This window comes from Plecotus auritus, assembly GCF_963455305.1.
Source record: "Plecotus auritus genome assembly, chromosome: 2".
NCBI classification, from domain to species: domain Eukaryota; kingdom Metazoa; phylum Chordata; class Mammalia; order Chiroptera; family Vespertilionidae; genus Plecotus; species Plecotus auritus.
The window spans coordinates 173,511,550-173,529,424 of record NC_137771.1 but is presented as its reverse complement, the minus strand read 5'-3'; the positions used below and the strand labels follow the sequence as shown (position 1 = coordinate 173,529,424).

Genomic DNA, 17,875 nt, shown 5'->3' with positions numbered 1-17,875 from the left:
CAACCCTGGCATTTGCCCAGACGGGGAATTGAACTCTGGTTCATAGGTTGATACTCAACCACAGCGCCACACCAGCTGGGCTAAAGTGTGATTCTTAAAGTGTGGTCAAGGGTTCCCAATACCCTTTCAGGGTGTCTGTAAGATCAAAACTGTTTTTATAATAATGCTAATAAGTTATTTGCTTTTTTCACGGTGTTGATATTTGGATTGATGGCTCAAAAGTAATGATGGGCCCTAGCTCGTTTGGCTCAGTGGATAGAGCGTTGGCCTGCAGACTGACGGGTCCCGGGTTCTATTCTGGTCAAGGGCACATGCCTGGTTTTCGGGCTCGATCCCCAGTAGGGGGCATGCAGGAGGCAACCAATCAATGATTCTCTCTCATCATTGATGTTTCTATCTCCCTCTCCCTTCCTCTCTGAAATCAATAAAAAATATTTAAAGAAAAAAAGTAATGTAAAAAAAAGAAAAAAAAAAAAAAAGAAAAAAGTAATGATGGGTTAAACTGCTGCATCTTAATTAAATCAGGGTAGTGGCACCAAACTGTACTACTTACTACTCATTGAATTCTTCACTGCCACACACTTGCAGTTATTAAAAAAAGACAATTTTGTTTAATAATTCTGGATGAAGTAGTAAAAATTAATTTCATTTAATCTTAACCCTTGAATACATGTTTTTTAAACTATTCTGTTTGATGAAATAGGATGTGTGCACGAAACACTTCTGCATATTGAAGTACTGTAGTTTTAAGGAAAAGTTCTTGTACAATTGTTTGAGTTGCAAGCTAAACTAGCTGCTTTTTTATGGTACATTATTTTTACTTGATTGCTGACAAACTGTGGGATTTTTTTGTTGTTGTTAATCCTCACCAAGGATATTTTTTCCATTGATTTTTTAGAGAGAGTGGGGAGCTGGGGGAGAGAAACATCATCATGAGAGAGACACGTTGATAGGTTGCCTCCCACTTGTGCCCTCACTGGGGCTGGGTATTGAACCTGCAACTGAGGTACGTGCCCTTGACCTGGAATTAAACCCACGACCCTTCAGTACTCTGGCCGATGCTCTAACCACTGACCCAAACTGGCCAGGGCAACATTTTTAATTTTTTGAGGAGCCTCCATACTGGTGCATCAGTCTGCATTCCCACCAACAGTGCATGAGGGTTCCCTTTTCTCCACATCCTCGCCAACACTTGCTGTTTGTGTATTTATTGATAGCCATTCTTAAAAGTGTGAGGTGATACATCATTATGGTTTTAATTTGCATTTCTCTGACAATTAGTGACATTGAGTGTGTCTTTTCATATGTCTGTGGGTCATTTGTATGTCTTTTTTGGAGAGGTATCTATTCAGGTCCTCTGCCTTTTTAAAAAAAATATATATTTTTTTGTTTCAGAGATGAAGGGAGAGGGGAGGGGAAAGAGAGATAGAAACATCAATGATGAGAATCATTGATCGGCTGCCTCCCGCATGCCCCCCACTGGGGATCGAGCCCACAAGCCAGGCACATGTCCCCGATCAGCATCAAACCTGGGACCCTTCAGTCCACACGCCGGTGCTCTATCCACTGAGCCAAACCAGCCAGGGCATCCTCTGCCATTTTTTAATTGGATTGTTTGGGGGGTTTTTTTGGTATTGAGTTGCATGAGTCCTTCATAAATTTTGGATATTAACCCCTTATCAGATGTAGCATTGACAAATAGCTTTCTCATTTAGTAGGTTGTCTTTTTGTTTTGTTGATGGTTTCCTTTGCTGTGCAAAACCTTTTTAGTTTGATATAGTTCATTTGTTTATTTTTTTTTCCTTTGGACAGACTATGGTTATTTAGATTTAGGTATTGGACAGACATTTTTTAAAATATGAACAAAGCCTGTTATTGCTTCAAGGCAAACAACTGATACTATTTGTTACCAGTGATTTTTTTAAAAAAAGCTTTAAGCAGAGCCCTGGCCGGTTTTGTTCAGTGGTTAGAGCGTTAGTCCAAAGAGTCTTGGGTTTGATTTCTGATCAAGGACCTGTCTCTTGGTTGCAAGTTTGATCCCCAGTCCCAGTTGGGACATGTGTGGGAGACAACCAATCAGTATGTTTCTCTCACATTGATGTTTCTCTCTCTCTCTCCCCCTCCCCCCCCCTCTCTCTCCCTCTCCCTCCCTCTCCCGCCCCCCTCCCTTTCCCCCTCTCCTTCCTCCTCCTTACCTTCCACTCTTTCTCTAAAGATCAGTGGAAAAAATATCCTCAGTTGAGGATTTTTTTTTAAAAGTTTTCAGTCAGAAATTGGAATTTAAGAAGTTTATATCCATGATTGTGAGCTTAATAGTGCCTCACTTTTTTTTTATTAAATACATTTTATTGATTTTAGAGAGGAAGGGAGAGGGAGATAGAAACATCAATGATGAGAGAGAATCACTGATGGGCTGCCTCCTGCACGCCCCCCACTAGGGATCGAGCCCTCAACCCAGGCATGTGCCCTTGGCCGGAATCGAACCTGGGACCCTTCAGTCCGCAGGCTGACGCTCTATCCATTGAGCCAAACCAGCCAGGGTGTGCCTCACTTTTTAAAGACCTTCTGATGAGATTATTGGTGACATTAAAATGGTGATTTTTAAAATATTGCATAATGAAATGGTTAATATTTGAATTGTTTGCATAACTCAGAGAACATATTTTTAATTTTTTGTTAATCCTCACTTGAGGATATTTTTTCATTGATTTTTAGAGAGAGGTTATGACAGAGAGAAAGATCGATGTGAGAGAAGCACATCGATTACTTGCCTCCTGCATGAGCCCTGGCTAGGGCCCAGGCTGGGGAGGAGTCTGTAACCAAGGTATGTGCCCTTGACCAGAATCGAACCTGGGACCCTTCGGTCCATAGGCCGACACCCTTATCCACTGAGCCAAACTGGCTAGGACCGAATAGATAATTCCAAAAGATCAATACATCCGATATAATAAAGAGGTAATATGCAAATTAATCCTCATGCCCTCACAAGATGGCTACTTACGACCAGACCAGCAGGGGGATTAGTGAGGGACGACCAAACGACTGAACAAGCAGGCTGCGTGGGGCAACCAGGCTGGCAGGAGGGTTAGTGAGGGATGACCAGATGACTGAACAGCAGGCTTCATGGGGCGACCAGGCCGGCAGGGGGGTGGGGTGGGTGAGGGGTGACCAGGCTGGGGGGGCAGTTGGGGGCAACCTGGCTGGCACTGGGGGGCCAGTTAGGGGCGACCAGGCTGGCGGGGGGGCAGTTACGGGTGACCAAGCCAGCAGGGGCAGGGGGCGGGGTGCAGTTGGGGACGACCAGGCCGGCACGGGACAGGTGGGGGCGACCAGGCCGGTGGGGGTGGCATTTAGGAGCAATTAGGCCGGCAGGGGGGGAGGGGGGCAGTTAGGGGCGACCAGGCAGGCAGGCAGGCAGGTGAACGATTAGGAGCCAGTGGTCCAGGATTATGAGGGGTCCCGCATTGGAGAGGGTGCAGGTTGGGCTGAGGGGACCCCCCCATGTGCTCTAATTTTGTGCACCGGGCCTCTAGTGATGATATTAAACTGTACATAGGCAAAAGATGTACTCCCATTGGATTGCATATGTATATAGGGAGATTAGATATCTACTGCTCTGTAATAAATTGTTCCAAAATTTAGCATTCTGAAACAACAAATGTTTGTTAATTCTCAGTTTCTGTGGGTTAGGAATCCAGGTGTAGCTTAGCCAGGTGCCTTTGGTTAGGGTCTTTCACAAGGGTATAATCAAGGTATCAGACAGGGCTACACTCATCTCATAGCTTGAATAGAGGAAGTAGAGGAAGATCTCTCTTTCTGAGTCTACTCATGTGGCTGTTGGTTGGTTGGAGATATCAGGTCCCTACCAAAGAACAAATGAGAAAGCCAGAGAGGGCTTCCCAAGATGGAAGCCACCATCATCTTGGAAGCCACCATCATCTTTTTAAATCTAATCTTGGAAGTGACATACCATCCAATCCTGTCATTTCTGCCACATTCTATTCAATCCTGCTCATACTCAGGATATCCACACACAGGTTATGAATATCAGGAGGTAGAGATAATTGGGAGCAGTCTTAGAGACTGCCTACTCCATAGGCCTATGGACTTTAATGGAGCAGAATATGAAAAGTTCATTGATAAGATAATCAGATTCTAAATTGCAACCACTGGTTGAATTTTGGTGCAGAATCAGAGGAATTATGTTAAAACACTATTAAAGTAGTCCTCTTTACAATTACATGTCTATGCAAGGTTGAATTTTAATTTTCTTCATATAATTTAAAGGAATAGCAGCAGATTGTAGAATAGAATGCAGAAGGACATCCGAAAATTCAGATATCTTCTCTTAAGCCAATTATTAACAGATTTGTGAGAAACAGTGTCACTCTTCTCACTAAATTTTTTTCTTCACCTGCCCCACTCTTCTAAATATGAAGCTCCTTTCAGCTCTTTTAGCTCTTTGTAGGTTAGTCTCTTTAGCCTCAGTGACCAGCACTCCTATTATGTAGGCAGCAGAGTGAGAGTACATAGGACCGATGTTTACTTTATAGCAGATGGTCTGGAAGAGCCAGGAAACCACATACTGAAGAGGCAGGCAGGAGTAATGGTTGTAGGGCTAGAGTTATTGTGACCTTGGGAGTTTCTTGCTTAGACTTAGGATAAATAAGGGGGATAGAGGTTATGAGCCTAAGAAATAAAAGGGGTTGGGTAGAAAACTAGCAATAAGAGGAACTAGTGAGAATCCCTCCTAATGAGAACTAGGAGATCTAGAGCCTGAGAGAGAAGGGCTAAATTGAGGATGGGTGGTATGGGGGAAAAAGAGAGTGGGAGAGAAGGGAAGGAGGCTTAGGGGGGGGGGGGGAGAGGGTTGGGGGGAGAGAACAAGTAAGTATACGTAGACTATTGACCGGCCTGCTTTTGGCAATTTAAAAGTAGAAGAAAACTACCTTCGTGTACTACCTTACCAATAGTAGGATGCTAACTTAGGTAGTTATTCTGTCTTATCCTAAGATACTCTTACTTCCTTAATTATGCTTAAAATGTATCTGATAATGAGTTTTAAGAAGACATTCTTGAGAGAATATATTATTCCTGCTAGAAACATATATTTGACATAGGACCTCTTGATCAAAAGTAGTTTCAAGATGGAAAAGAATGACATTCCTTGATTCTTTATTAATTAAGGGAGGGAGGGGAAAATAATGCAATATTTAAATTTTTAAAAATTCAATTTAAATAAATGTAATGCAACTAAAATTCAATTTAAATTAAAAAATTCAATACAAAACTAAAACATGAAAGTTTCTTTTTTTTTTTAACCGAATCCCTTTGCTAGAAATATTGTGCTTTTTTTGTTTTGTTAATCTTCACCCAAGAATATTGATTTTTTTTTTTTTTTTTTTTGGTAAGAGGAGAGGGAAAGACAGAGAGAAACATTGATGTGAGAGAAACACATCGATTGGTTGCCTCCTGCACGTGTCCCGACCAGGGCCCCAATCAGGAAGGACCCTGCAACCAAGGTATATGTCCTTGACTCTTTGGTCCACAGACTAACACTGTCCACTGAGCCATGCCAGCTAGGGCGAGACATGGTGCTTTTTAAATATAAATACTGATATATGTATGTGCATAAATGATACACAGCCCAATAATGCTTTAAATGAAAATGAGATTTTTAATGTGTGGTTCTGTATTTTTGTTTTGTTTGTTTATTTCTCAATAGTTCTTAGAATTATTCTATATGATAGCAAACACAGGTTGTTGGGAAAGAAGCTTTGACATGGGATGGGGAACTTTTATACTTTCTATCTAATCTTACTACTAATCATCATTAATTAACATGGAACATTGTTGTGGTTACAGGTTGGCCAGGAATGCGATAAGCCAACAATGACTATTACCCATATTGAGAGAGTCATTTAAATGTCCTTATTTATTGTAATGTATACAAATGATCTGGCAATTTTTTTTTTAGGTTTGAGAACACATAGAGGAAGATAACATTTTGACTATTGCTTTTTAGACTTCACCTGTAAAATACTTCAGGATTGGGTAATAGACACTGTACAGAGGTATCAGAAGATCGTTCTATTTGCTTTTCTGTTACTAAATCATTGTGTAACTGCGGGGAAAATTTTTTCTTCCAAAATTAAAAATGATTTTTGGTATTTATAATTTTACATGTATATCCATTTACTAAGTAGTTTTCAAGTATTATTATTTAGAACTTAGTTACTCAAGTGTTATACCAAAGGGTAGTCAGATCCCTTAGGCCAGCAATTTTCAACCTTGTTTATCTCATGGCACACATAAACTGATTACTAAAATTCTGTACAGGATCTGACAAAAAATAGGTATAGTTTGATTCACACTGGATGGCTATTGTTGTGTTGACTGTTGTCATTTTTTTGTTTTAAATATATTTTTACTGATTTCAGAAAGGAAGGGAGAGGTAGAGATAGAAACATCAGTGATGAGAGAGAACCATTGACTGGCTGCCTCCTGCATGACCTCTACTGGGGATTGAGCGTGTGCCCTGATGGGGATTCCAATTGTGACCTCCTGGTTCATAGGCTGACACTCAACCACTGAGCCACACTGGGTGGGCTGTTGTCTTTTTTTTTTTTTTTTTTTTTGGTAATTTTCATCTGAGGATATTTTTTCCATTGATTTTTTTTTTATTTTTAATTTTTTTTTTTAGAGAGAGTAGAAGGGAGGGGGAGAGACAGAGAAAAAAAAAATGGATGAGAGAGAGATACATAGATTGGTTACCTCCCACACACGCCCAACCAGTGCTGGGGTCAAGCCTGCTACCGAGGTACATGCCCCTGCCTGGAATCAAACCTGAGATCTTTCAGTCCAAGGGCCAGCACTCTAACTCCTGAGCAAAACGGGCTAGGGCTATTGTTGTCATTTGACAATCTAAGGGAAAAGAGGTCAGTGCCCCTCACTAAATAAGCATTGTATGTTTTAAAAATTCTTGTGGTACACTGGTTGAAAATCACTGCCTTAGGCTAATCTGAATTAGATATTGGCAACATTTGCAGCTTCATTTCCATGGGGAGTCATCCTCAAAATCTTCTTGTCTTTTACACAGGTTTGGTCAAGTCTCTTTAACAGGACCTTAATTTTCTCATTTGTAAAACAAAATCATTGGGCTGAAGATGGTTGAGTTAATTATGTATGAATTATTTGAAGGTTTTTAAAACGCTTCATTTTTTTTTGAAGGCACCATTGTGAATCTGTGAGTGTTTTAAAACCAATACTTATAGATAAGGAAGTTTTTAGAATTGTTTCAAAATTAATGTTATGTTTTTGTGTAATTCTGTTTTTACCCTTTAAAGCTCCTAAAAGACGGCGGCCTGCCCGTTCAATATTTGATGGTTTTCGGGATTTTCAAACTGAAACCAGTAGGTATCTATGAATCAGTTTATCCTCCCTCTGTCTGTCTGTCTGTCTGTGTCTCTCCTTGTCTTCCCCTCCTTTCCTTTTCCCTCTCTCTCCCACGCATAAAACCACAAAGTGGAAAAGTTCCTATACACTCCCTAACAGGTCAAGTTCTTAGTTTCATTTACATACTTTATTTTTTTAATTTTAGGGAGAGAGAGAGATGAAAACATCAATGATGAGAGAGAATCATTGATTGGCTGCCTCCTGCATGCCCCCTACTGGGGATCGAGCCTGCAACCAAGGCATGTGCCCTTGACCAGAATCGAACCAAGGACCCTTCAGTTCGCAGGCTGACACTTTATCCACTGAGCCAAACTGGCTAGGCTATACACTTTTTCTTAAAAAGAAAAAGATGATTAATATGAGGTCTAATTACTTGGAAGAATCACCTTATTTTAAAAGTAAAATTATGAATTCAGTCTGTGATTGTTATAATTTCTTCCAGACTGATTTGTTTTAAATTTTAACCTACTCGGTGATGGAATAATAAGAGATGGAGATAATGTAAAAAATTAGGTAATTTACAAACTTAATGAGCTTTTGAATGAGCACGCAAATACTATAATAAAAAACTGGTTACCCTCAAGATCCTAGTATCTGTCAACACAATGGGGAATTGAAAAATAGAAGAAAAAGCCACACCCCAAGCAGCCAGTATTAGCATTTTGGCTACAGTTGTTTAGAATAGATTTATATATTTCTGTGGAATAAGTTAGAATGAGAATCTTGACCTTAAACTTTTAGAGGATTAGTACTGATTTAGCAATGAAACTGTAAAGAAAAGGACAGTTACGTTTGAGGGAATATATGAGAAATTCTTGGACCATGTTTGATTTTGTAGTTGATTTATAAGGAGCTCATTGAAGCACAAGTAGGTCTTGTAACTTTGGAGAGTGTTGAAGGGGAACCCAAACTGACTCAGGTCATCCAGGGAATCCTGTGCCCTGCCAGAAGGTGATAGCAGTGGTCATTCTTACTATTGCCAGAAACTTTGAAGATTGGGAATATAGCTGGAAACTACAGGTAAATTAAGATCACTTTCAGAACTAGATAAATGGAGTTGAAAGTTTTCTCTTATAATAAAGTTAGTTTTCAATATGTGAAGGAAATACTTTGATTGTGAAACTAATATAAATTTCTGCTTTTATCCTTACCTTTGGGTAGAAAGCCACCACCAAGTTTTTAGACTCCCTTCCTACTTGCTTTGTGTTGTTTTTGTTTTTTGTTTTTTTTTCAGAATTAGCATTTAACAATTGCAATTTGAGGTCAAGCACATTGTTCAGTAATTCTTGCAATTGATACATGTTTTTTATATTGTTAGATTTATTCCTTTTATGGTTAGTTGAAACTTCCTCATCCTTCTGTGTTTCAGTTCGGCAAGAACAAGAGTTAAGAAATGGAGGAGCCATAGATAAGAAACTAACTACCCTGGCAGATCTATTTCGGCCACCCATTGATTTGATGCATAAGGGCAGCTTTGAAACAGTAAGTAGTTGGAAATTCTAAGCTTTAGCTATGAATTCTTCTGCATTTTCAATGCCATTTTTTTCTTCCTAAGAGAAAAAGTTTTCAGTATACTGTATAGAGAATTGGCATTCTAATAAGTATGACATGAGAGATACCTAAGAGATTACATTAATTTATATTTGTACTAGCAGTATATGAGATTGCTTGATGAAAGCATTTTATTAGCTTGTGTGGTATCATTTTAGAATCTGCCATTTTGATAGTTCTTTTATTATCTTTTTTACAGTTTACATATCTTTGATTACTACTGAGAATAGTGTGCATGTGTTTGTTGGCTATTTGTGAATTGTTTGTAGGTATCTTTTGCCCACATTTAAAGGGGTTCTTGCGAGTACCCTATGTTGGGCTGCCAGTTGTGAGTTCCCCCACGTCCCGCGTGGTTCAGGGTTCAGGTTCAGGGTTTGGGCTCTGGAGGAGGCTGCATGCAAATGAAAGAGACTAGAAAATATTAATTTGGAAATTTTGGGGGCCAGGCAGGAGCCCAGCTCAAGAGGAAAGACTCCGCCCCACTCTGGCCTTGCTATCCCTTTTATTAAGACTACTAGAGGCCCGGTGCACGAAATTCGTGCACGGGGGTGTGTGTCCCTCAGCCCAGCCTGCACCCTCTCCAATCTGGGACCCCTAGAGGGATGTCCGACTGCCCGTTTAGGCCCGATCCCTAAACGGGCAGTCGGACATCCCTCTCACAATCCAGGACTGCTGGCTCCCAACTGCTCGCCTGCCTGCCTTCCTGATTGCCCCTAACTGCTTCTGCCTGCCAGCCTGATCACCCTCTAACCACTCCCCTGACAGCCTGATTGATGCCTAACTGCTCCCCTGCCAGCCTGTTTGCCCCTAACTGCCCTCCCCTGCAGGTCTGGTCACCCCTAACTGCCCTTCCCTGCAGGCCTGGGTCCCCCCCAACTACCCTTCCCTGCAGGCCCGGTCACCCCCAACTTCCCTCCTCTGCTGGCCTGATCACCCCCAACTGCCCTCCCTTGCAGGCCTGGTCCCTCCCAACCGCCCTCCCCTGCTGGCCATCTTGTGGCGGCCATATTGTGTCCACATGGGGGCAGCCATCTTGTGTGTTGGAGTGATGGTCAATTTGCATATTATTATTTTATTAGATAGGATAGAGGCCTGGTGCACGGGTGAGGGCCAGCTGATTTGCCCTGAAGGGTGTCCCGGATCAGGGTGGGGGTTCCCTTGGGGCATGGGGTGGCCTGGGTGAGGGGCCTGTGGTGGTTTGCAGGCCAGCCATGCCCCTGGTGACCCAAGCGGAGGCCCTGGGATCTGGGATTTATTTATCTTCTATAATTGAAACTTTTTAGCCTTGAGCGGAGCCAGGCCTCCTGCTTGCTCTGTGGCCACAGCCATTTTTATTGGGATTTATTTATCTTCTATAATTGAAACGTTGTAGCCTTAAGCGGAGGCCAAGGTAGGCCAGGGCTGCGGGAGCTTGGCTTCCTCCATCGCCGGGGACAACTCAAGCCTCCTGCTCTCTCCATCTCCGTGGCTGCCACCATTTTTGTTGGGATTTGTTTATCTTCTATAATTGAAACTTTGTAGCCTTGAGTGGAGACCTGGGCTGGCCAGAGTGTGCAGAAAGCTTGGCTTCCTCCATTGCCATGAAAACCCAAGCCTCCTGCTCACTCTGTGGCCGCAGCCATCTTGGTTGGGTTAATTTGCATACTCACTCCTGATTGGCTGGTGGGCGTGGCTGTGAGTGTAGCGGAGTGATGGTTAATTTGCATATTACTCTTTTATTAGATAGGCTGGGATACACCCATAGCCTTTAGGCAGACAATTCCAATAATAGCCAATCAGCAAGAATTCACATAAAACTAAAAGGTGGAAGTTGCTTTAGCTACCATTGTCTCAGCTAAACAGTGGGTAGTTGGCTCTGACCTTTCAGAGCTTCAAGGTTGACCAGCCTTCCGGCTTCCTTGTCCACACCTCTCTGCTAGTGAAGGCAATGGGCGGCTTCCAACAGTTCTTAGTGTATTTTTTAAAATATATTTTTATTGATTTTAGAGAGGAAGGGAGAGGGGAAAGAGATAGAAACATCAATGATGAGAGAGAATCATTGATTGGCTGCCTCCTGCACAACCCCTACTGGAGGTCAAGCCCACAACCCGGGAATGTGCCCTTGACTGGAATCGAACCCAGAACCCTTCAGTCTGATGGCCAATACTCTATCCACTGAGCCAAACCAGCTAGGGCAGTGTATTTTAAAAGAATATCTCTGTAGTTGCAGAATACATTCTGACTTACTTCTTGGCTTTAACTTGGTTAATTCCAAAGAAAAACTTCCCAGATCAAGTTTATTTGATTATTTGCTGAATTATAAGCTTAATAAGGGCAGGGAGAATGTGCATCTTTTTATTTTGGTAAATCTTGGGACCTAGTCTCTGGCATTTAATAGGATCTAGTATTTGTTAAATGACTGAATTTAGTTAGGATTTTAAATATTCTTCTGTTGAGGTGTTCAAACAGCTTGCTTTTGTGTATTAAGTAGCTTGTTAATGCTCTTTTGCATTAGAATGGCATTTGCATTGATGTAAATCAAGTACGTTTAAGATTAAGTCTTATCTGTTAGAATAAAGTAGGCCAAACAATAACCATAAAAATGATGTTGGTAGCTACAGCTACATATTTGAAAGTGAATTATGATTGTTTAAAAAAAAACTTTTTTTTGCCTTGACATACTTTTACACTAGCCTAACTGAAGTATTTAGGGTAAGAAATTTAACCATAAGCTTGCTCTTCAGTTTTAATTTTCTGAATTGGAAAATCTGAGTGTTTGGCTGCATGTAACAGAAGATCCAAATGATGGTGATTTGACCAAACAAAGGTTTCTTTTGCCCAGCTGGTGTTGCTTAGTGGTTAAGCGTCAACCCATGAATCAGGAGGTCACAGTTTGATTTCTGGTCAGGACACATGCCCAGGTTGCAGGCTCAACCCCCAGTGTGAGTGTGAGGAGCAGTGCAGGAGGCAGCCGGTAGATTATTCTCATCATTGATGTTTCCCTCTCTCTCCCTCTCCTTTCCTCTCTCTGAAATCAAAACATTTTATTTTTTAAAAAGGGTTTCTTGCCCTAGCTGGTTTGGCTCAGTGGATAGAGTTGTCTGCGGACCAAAGGGTCCCACATTTGATTCTGGTAAAGGGTATGTACCTTGGTTACAGGCTTCCCACTGGCCCAGGCCCTCAAGGCAGCCAGTTGATGTGTTTCTCTCACATCCATATTTCTCTCTGTCTTTCTCTCTCTGTTACGCTTTCTCTCTCTAAAAAAAAAAAAAAAAAAAAATCAATGGAAAAATATTCTCTGGTGAGGATTAAAAAAAAAAAAGATTTCTTTTTGTCACGTAAAAAAGTCTAGAGTTGAGGGAGTCTTTGGTGTTTATCAGCTCAGATATGTTGTCAGGTTAGATGCCTTCTCAGTTTTCTTCATCCTTCCCTCATGATCTTAACATGGTAGCTGCCTATACTTTCTAGTGTTCCAGGTGCTTGTCTGCCTATCCTTTCTAATATTCTGGTGATAATATAGCCACTGAGAGAGAGTAGCAGCAGTGTGAAAGACAAAAATGATCTAAGTTTGTTTTGACATGTTTTCCTTTTCATTAGCTTTTGAGTTGCTCTAGGGCTTAACAAATAACTCTGTGCTTGATTTAATCTTGTCACTTTGGGCTCATTGAAGTAAACTGTGAATCTTTTTTGAAATTACTGTCTGATTTTTTGTTCATTTTTTTAAAAGTTACATCACCTTTTTTCTTTGTATTTCATGACCTGCATTGTTTGCAATAATCTATTCATATTTTCACTAATACTAAACTTTATCATTAATGAATCTTTAAGTAATATTAACACTCCCAGAAAAAATAGGCATTTCGTTATAATTAATGATATATCTATTAGTTTTATATAAATTAGGGAGGACATATGCAAAATTAAGTCATTGATGTTTAGAGAGGTGAATGTTAAAAATTATACGGACTCTCTTTGGTTGCTCAAGCAGGGCCCATAGGTTTGGGCACAATATTAGATGTAGCTCTGAGCCATAGTTTTACAGGTTTAGAAACTAGAATTTCTTAGTGTAACTAGGGGTAGACCATATTCAAGGGTTCTGAAGAGACTGATTAATTTACTTGTTCATTTAATATTTATCGAGGCCTCCTTTTGTAAGGCCTTGTTCTAGGTAATAGGGATTATATTTGTTGGGATAGATTTTACTGTATGTGAGAGAGACCAGGAAGAAAAAAAAATAGTAGTTTAAACAAGATATAGAAGCCCAGGCTATTAGGATGGTTCTGGCTATTAGGATGGTTCTGCTCTGTGAAGTTATTAGCACAAGTTTTCTTTGTCTTTTTCTTCTATTTCCTAGCTCTTGCTTGCCTTTGTCTACATGATTCAAGGTGGCTTATCACCATGTTTGCTTTCCAGCCAGAATGAAGGAGGGAGGGGGCTGAGAAGGGTATACCTTTTTCCTTTAAAGGCACAACCTAGAAGTTGTATACATCACTTCTGCTCACATCCCATTGACCAGAACTTGGTAATATGCTTACACCTACTGCAAGGGACACTAGGAAATCTAGGTGTTTAGAAGAAAATGGATATCTGGTACCTATCCAGGCGTCCTCAAACTACGACCCGCGGGCCACATGTGGCCCGCCGAGGACATTTATCCCGCCCACCGGGTGCCGCTGCCTGTCCTGCTTAGCAGCCGTCTTGTCCCAGGCCCACAGTGTGCATAGGAATTTGTTCATAGTTTTTTTTTAAAACTATAGTCCGGCCCTCCAACGGTCTGAGGGACAGTGAACTGGCCCCCTGTTTAAAAAGTTTGAGGACCCCTGCTATAAGCAGTTTCTGCCCCTGGGAGATAGTGCAAATTACACAAAGTCCTTGCCATAAAAAGTTTATAAAAAAGAGGGAGAAACAGACTATAAACAAATAAAAATCAAATGTATATACATATCTGAAAAACATGTTTCGTGTGTGTGTGTATGTGTATACAGTATAGAGAGATAGGGTGTACTTTTAGGTTATAGTACGTAGTGGGAGAAAATAAACTAAAATAGAATAAGAGACCCAATTGGTGTGGCTCAGTGGTTGATCATCGACCTATGAACCAGGAGGTCATGGTTTGATTCCCAGTCAGGGCACATGCCCACGTTTCGGGCTGGATCCCCAGTGTGGGGTGTACAGAAGGGCCACTGATCAATGATTCTCTTTCATTATTGATGTTTCTATCTCTTTCTCCCTCGCCCTTCCTCTCTGAAATCAATAAAAATATATTTTTAAAAATAAAATAGAATAAGGGAAAGAGAGAGAAAGCAATTTTTTGTTGTTTAGAGCCACTAAGATGCATGTATACTTAAGCAAAATTAAAAGCAGGGTTGATTTCATAGGTTTCACATATGTTTGTAATTGTGACGAGAGAAGACTGTTTTAGATAGGAAGATCAAGGAAGATTCTGAAGGATGAGATTTGAGCAGAAACCTGAGTGAAGTGAAGGAATGTGGACCATAGGAACATCAGGGGGAACAGCAGATAGTTAGGCTGAAAGGAACTAGGGTATATTTCTGGTACAGCCAAGGAAATCAGTATAGCTGTAGCTGAGTGACCCACTTAGGATGAATGATCTGACCTAGGCAAGAGAACATGTAGCTTGTAAGTTCCATGAACACAGGAACTTTATTTGTTATTGTATTCAATGCCTAGAAGAGCTTTTGGCATATAATTGGCCCTCAGTAAATCTTTCTTAAATGATTGAATGGGATAATCTGGAGTATATGGTACAGAAAGAATCAGGACAATTTCCATAATAGTCCTTATTTTCATTACAAATGCATATTTATTTGTTATCATTTAATTCACATGTACCTAGTCGTAATTACTAAGAATACTTTGTTAATTTTTAAAGTCCTGCTAGTAATGGGGGGATGAGGACACATATGTAATACCTTAACCAATGAAGAAATTAAAAAATTAAAAAAAATAAAAGATTCATAATTGCCAAAAAAAAGTCCTGCTAGTAAGTAAAAATATTTTAGCTAAAAATATAAAGTACCAATTCAGTAACAAAATATGTAAGATAAACTTTTAAAAAATAAACTTTATACATAGCTTATATTTAGTTTTATTCAAAGTTGGCAAATATAGCAAACCAGTGGGGGAAAAAATTAAAATCACAATTTCCATTAAAAAGTACTGTGCATGTCTACACTAATAAAAGAGAAACATGCAAATTGACTGTACCTCCACTACGCACACAAGCCATGCCCACCAGCCAATCAGGAGCAAGTATGCAAATTAACCCAACCAAGATGGCTGCGACCACAGAGTGAGCAGGAGGCTTGGGTTTCCCTGGCGATGGAGGAAGCCAAGCTTCCTGGCCGGCCCTGGCCTCCGCTCAAGGCTACAAAGTTTCAATTATAGAAGATAAATAAATCCCTTTACTTGGGTCGCCAGGGGGCGTGGCCAGCCTGCAAACCACCACAGGCCCCTCACCCAGGCCACCCCACACCCCAAGGGAACCCCCACCCTGATCCGGGACACCCTTCAGGGCAAACCAGCCGGCCCCACCCGTGCACCAGGCCTCTATCCTATCTAATAAGAGAATAATATGCAAATTGACCATCACTCCAACACACAAGATGGCTGCCCCCATGTGGACACAAGATGGCCACCACAAGATGGCCAGCAGGGGAGGGCAGTTGGGAGGGACCAGGCCTGCAAGGGAGGGCAGTTGGGGGCGATCAAGCCTGCAGGGGAGGGCAGTTAGGGGTGACCAGGCCAGCAGAGGAAGGAAGTTGGGGGTGACCGGGCCTGCAGGGAAGGGCAGTTGGGAGGGGATCCAGGCCTGCAGGGGAGAGCAGTTGGGGGAGACCAGGAGTTCAGGGAAGGGCAATTAGGGGTGACCGGGCCTGCAGGGAAGGGTAGTTAGGGGCAATCAGGCTGGCAAGGGAGCAGTTAGGCATCAATCAGGCTGGCAGGGGAGTGGTTAGGGGGTGATCAGGCTGGCAGGCAGAAGCAGTTAGGGGCAATCAGGAAGGCAGGCAGGTGAGCAGTTGGGAGCCAGCAGTCCTGGATTGTGAGAGGGATGTCTGACTGCCCGTTTAGGCCCGATCCTAAACGGTAGGATCAGGCCTAAACGGGCAGTCGAACATCGCTCGAGGGGTCCCAGATTGGAGAGGGTGCAGACTCGGCTGAGGGACACACCCCCCGTGCACGAATTTCGTGCACCGGGCCTCTAGTTTTAATATATTTTCTTCTTGACTTTGTGTATATCGATTATTATAAAATATCTTTTCCTTTGTATTTTTAAAAAATATATATTTTTATTGATTTCAGAGAAGAATGGAGAGGGAGAGAAACATCAGTGATGAGAGAGAATCACCAATCGGCTGCCTTCTGCACAACCCCCCACTGGGGATCAGGCCCACAACCCCAGCATGTGCCCTTGACTTGGACCCAGGACCCTTCAGTCTGCAGGCTGATGCTCTATCCAGTGAGCCAAACCAGCCAGGGCTATTCTTTTTTTTTTTCTTTCTTACTTTAATTATCTGTTTTGGACTGGGAGAGATACTCTCACTGTTTCCCACTTGTCACAAATAAGTTATATCACAAATGTCTCCATTTGACGTAGCCACACTTGTCCTTGGGTCTTCATAAAATGGCTTTTGAATGTTGATTCTGAACAATCTAATAGATTCCAAGAGGGAAAGTTCATCATTTGTGTAAGACTCTCTTATATTCCCTCTAAACATTGTTGCTTTGCATAAAATTCATGTCTTCGGGCCTTTTCCTTCCAGCAGTAGTTTAGTTTCTTATACTGATTGATATAAGGTTTCTCTCCAATGTATGCTTCATGAAGGCAGGGATTTTTGTGTTTTGGTAACTGCTCTAATTCCAGCATCTATACCTATACCTGAAACATGATAGGTACTCAGTAAGTTTATTTGTTGAATGAATGAATCTGAATTAAAGCATAAATGTGAATAAATGAACTTTTAAAAACAAAAGCAAATGACCATCATTTTTAAACTCTTGACTTTTTTTTCTTCTCTGTGTTGTAGTTTTAGCCAGACTTATGTACATTTACCCTGTTATAAAAATGTGTGTTAAATTTTCCCCTCTCAAATGCTCTTTCTTCAGTTAAGGCATATAAGTATACATTTATCACTCATTTATCAAATCTTTGTGCATGCTATAGGTAAGGAAGTAAGTTAACACTATTACTTTATAGGATAGGAGTAAGGAATAATTTTATTATCCTATATAATAAAGAGGTAATATGCAAATTGACCATCACTCCAACACACAACATAGCCCACCCATGTGGACACAAGATGGCCAGCAGGGGAGGGCAGTTGTGGGCTATCAGGCCTGCAGGGGAGGGCAGTTGGTGGGAACCAGGCCAGCAGGAGAGAGCAGTTAGGGGCAACCAGGCCGGCAGGGGAGGGCAGTTAGGGGTGACCGGGCTGGCAGGGGAGGGCAGTTAGGGGCAACCAGGCCTGCAAGGGCGAGCAGTTGGGGCGGGGTGGGGGACCAGGCCTGTAGGGGAGGGCAGTTGGGGGGCAACCAGGCCTGCAGGGGAGGGCAGTTGGGGGCGACCAGGCCTGCAGGGGAGGACAGTTAGGGGCGACCAGGCCTGCAGGGAGGGCAGTTAGGGGTGAACTGCATACCCGGGGCTATGAACTGCCCTCCCCTGCAGGCCTGGTGGGATCAGGCCTAAACGGGCAGTTGGACATCCTTCAAGGGGTCTCAAATTGGAGAGGGTGCAGGCTGGGCTGAGGGACACCCCCCCACACACACCGAAATTCATGCACTGGGCCTCTAGTATTTATATATTTTAACATAAGCTTTTGACTAAATACAGCTTTCTGGCTCAATTCAGGGATTCCTTTTTGAACTTGAG

General features: G+C 41.9%; 1 protein-coding gene across 1 annotated transcript in view; it reads left to right on the top strand.

Annotated features, from left to right (window-relative positions):
• Positions 1-17,875, top strand: part of UBXN7 (UBX domain protein 7) — a 75,422-nt gene that overhangs the window by 41,754 nt on the left and 15,793 nt on the right. The window contains exons 4-5 of the mRNA XM_080656666.1: positions 7,347-7,412; positions 8,825-8,937. Of these exons, the coding sequence (XP_080512792.1) occupies positions 7,347-7,412; positions 8,825-8,937 (179 nt within the window). The remainder of the gene's footprint in view (positions 1-7,346; positions 7,413-8,824; positions 8,938-17,875) is intronic.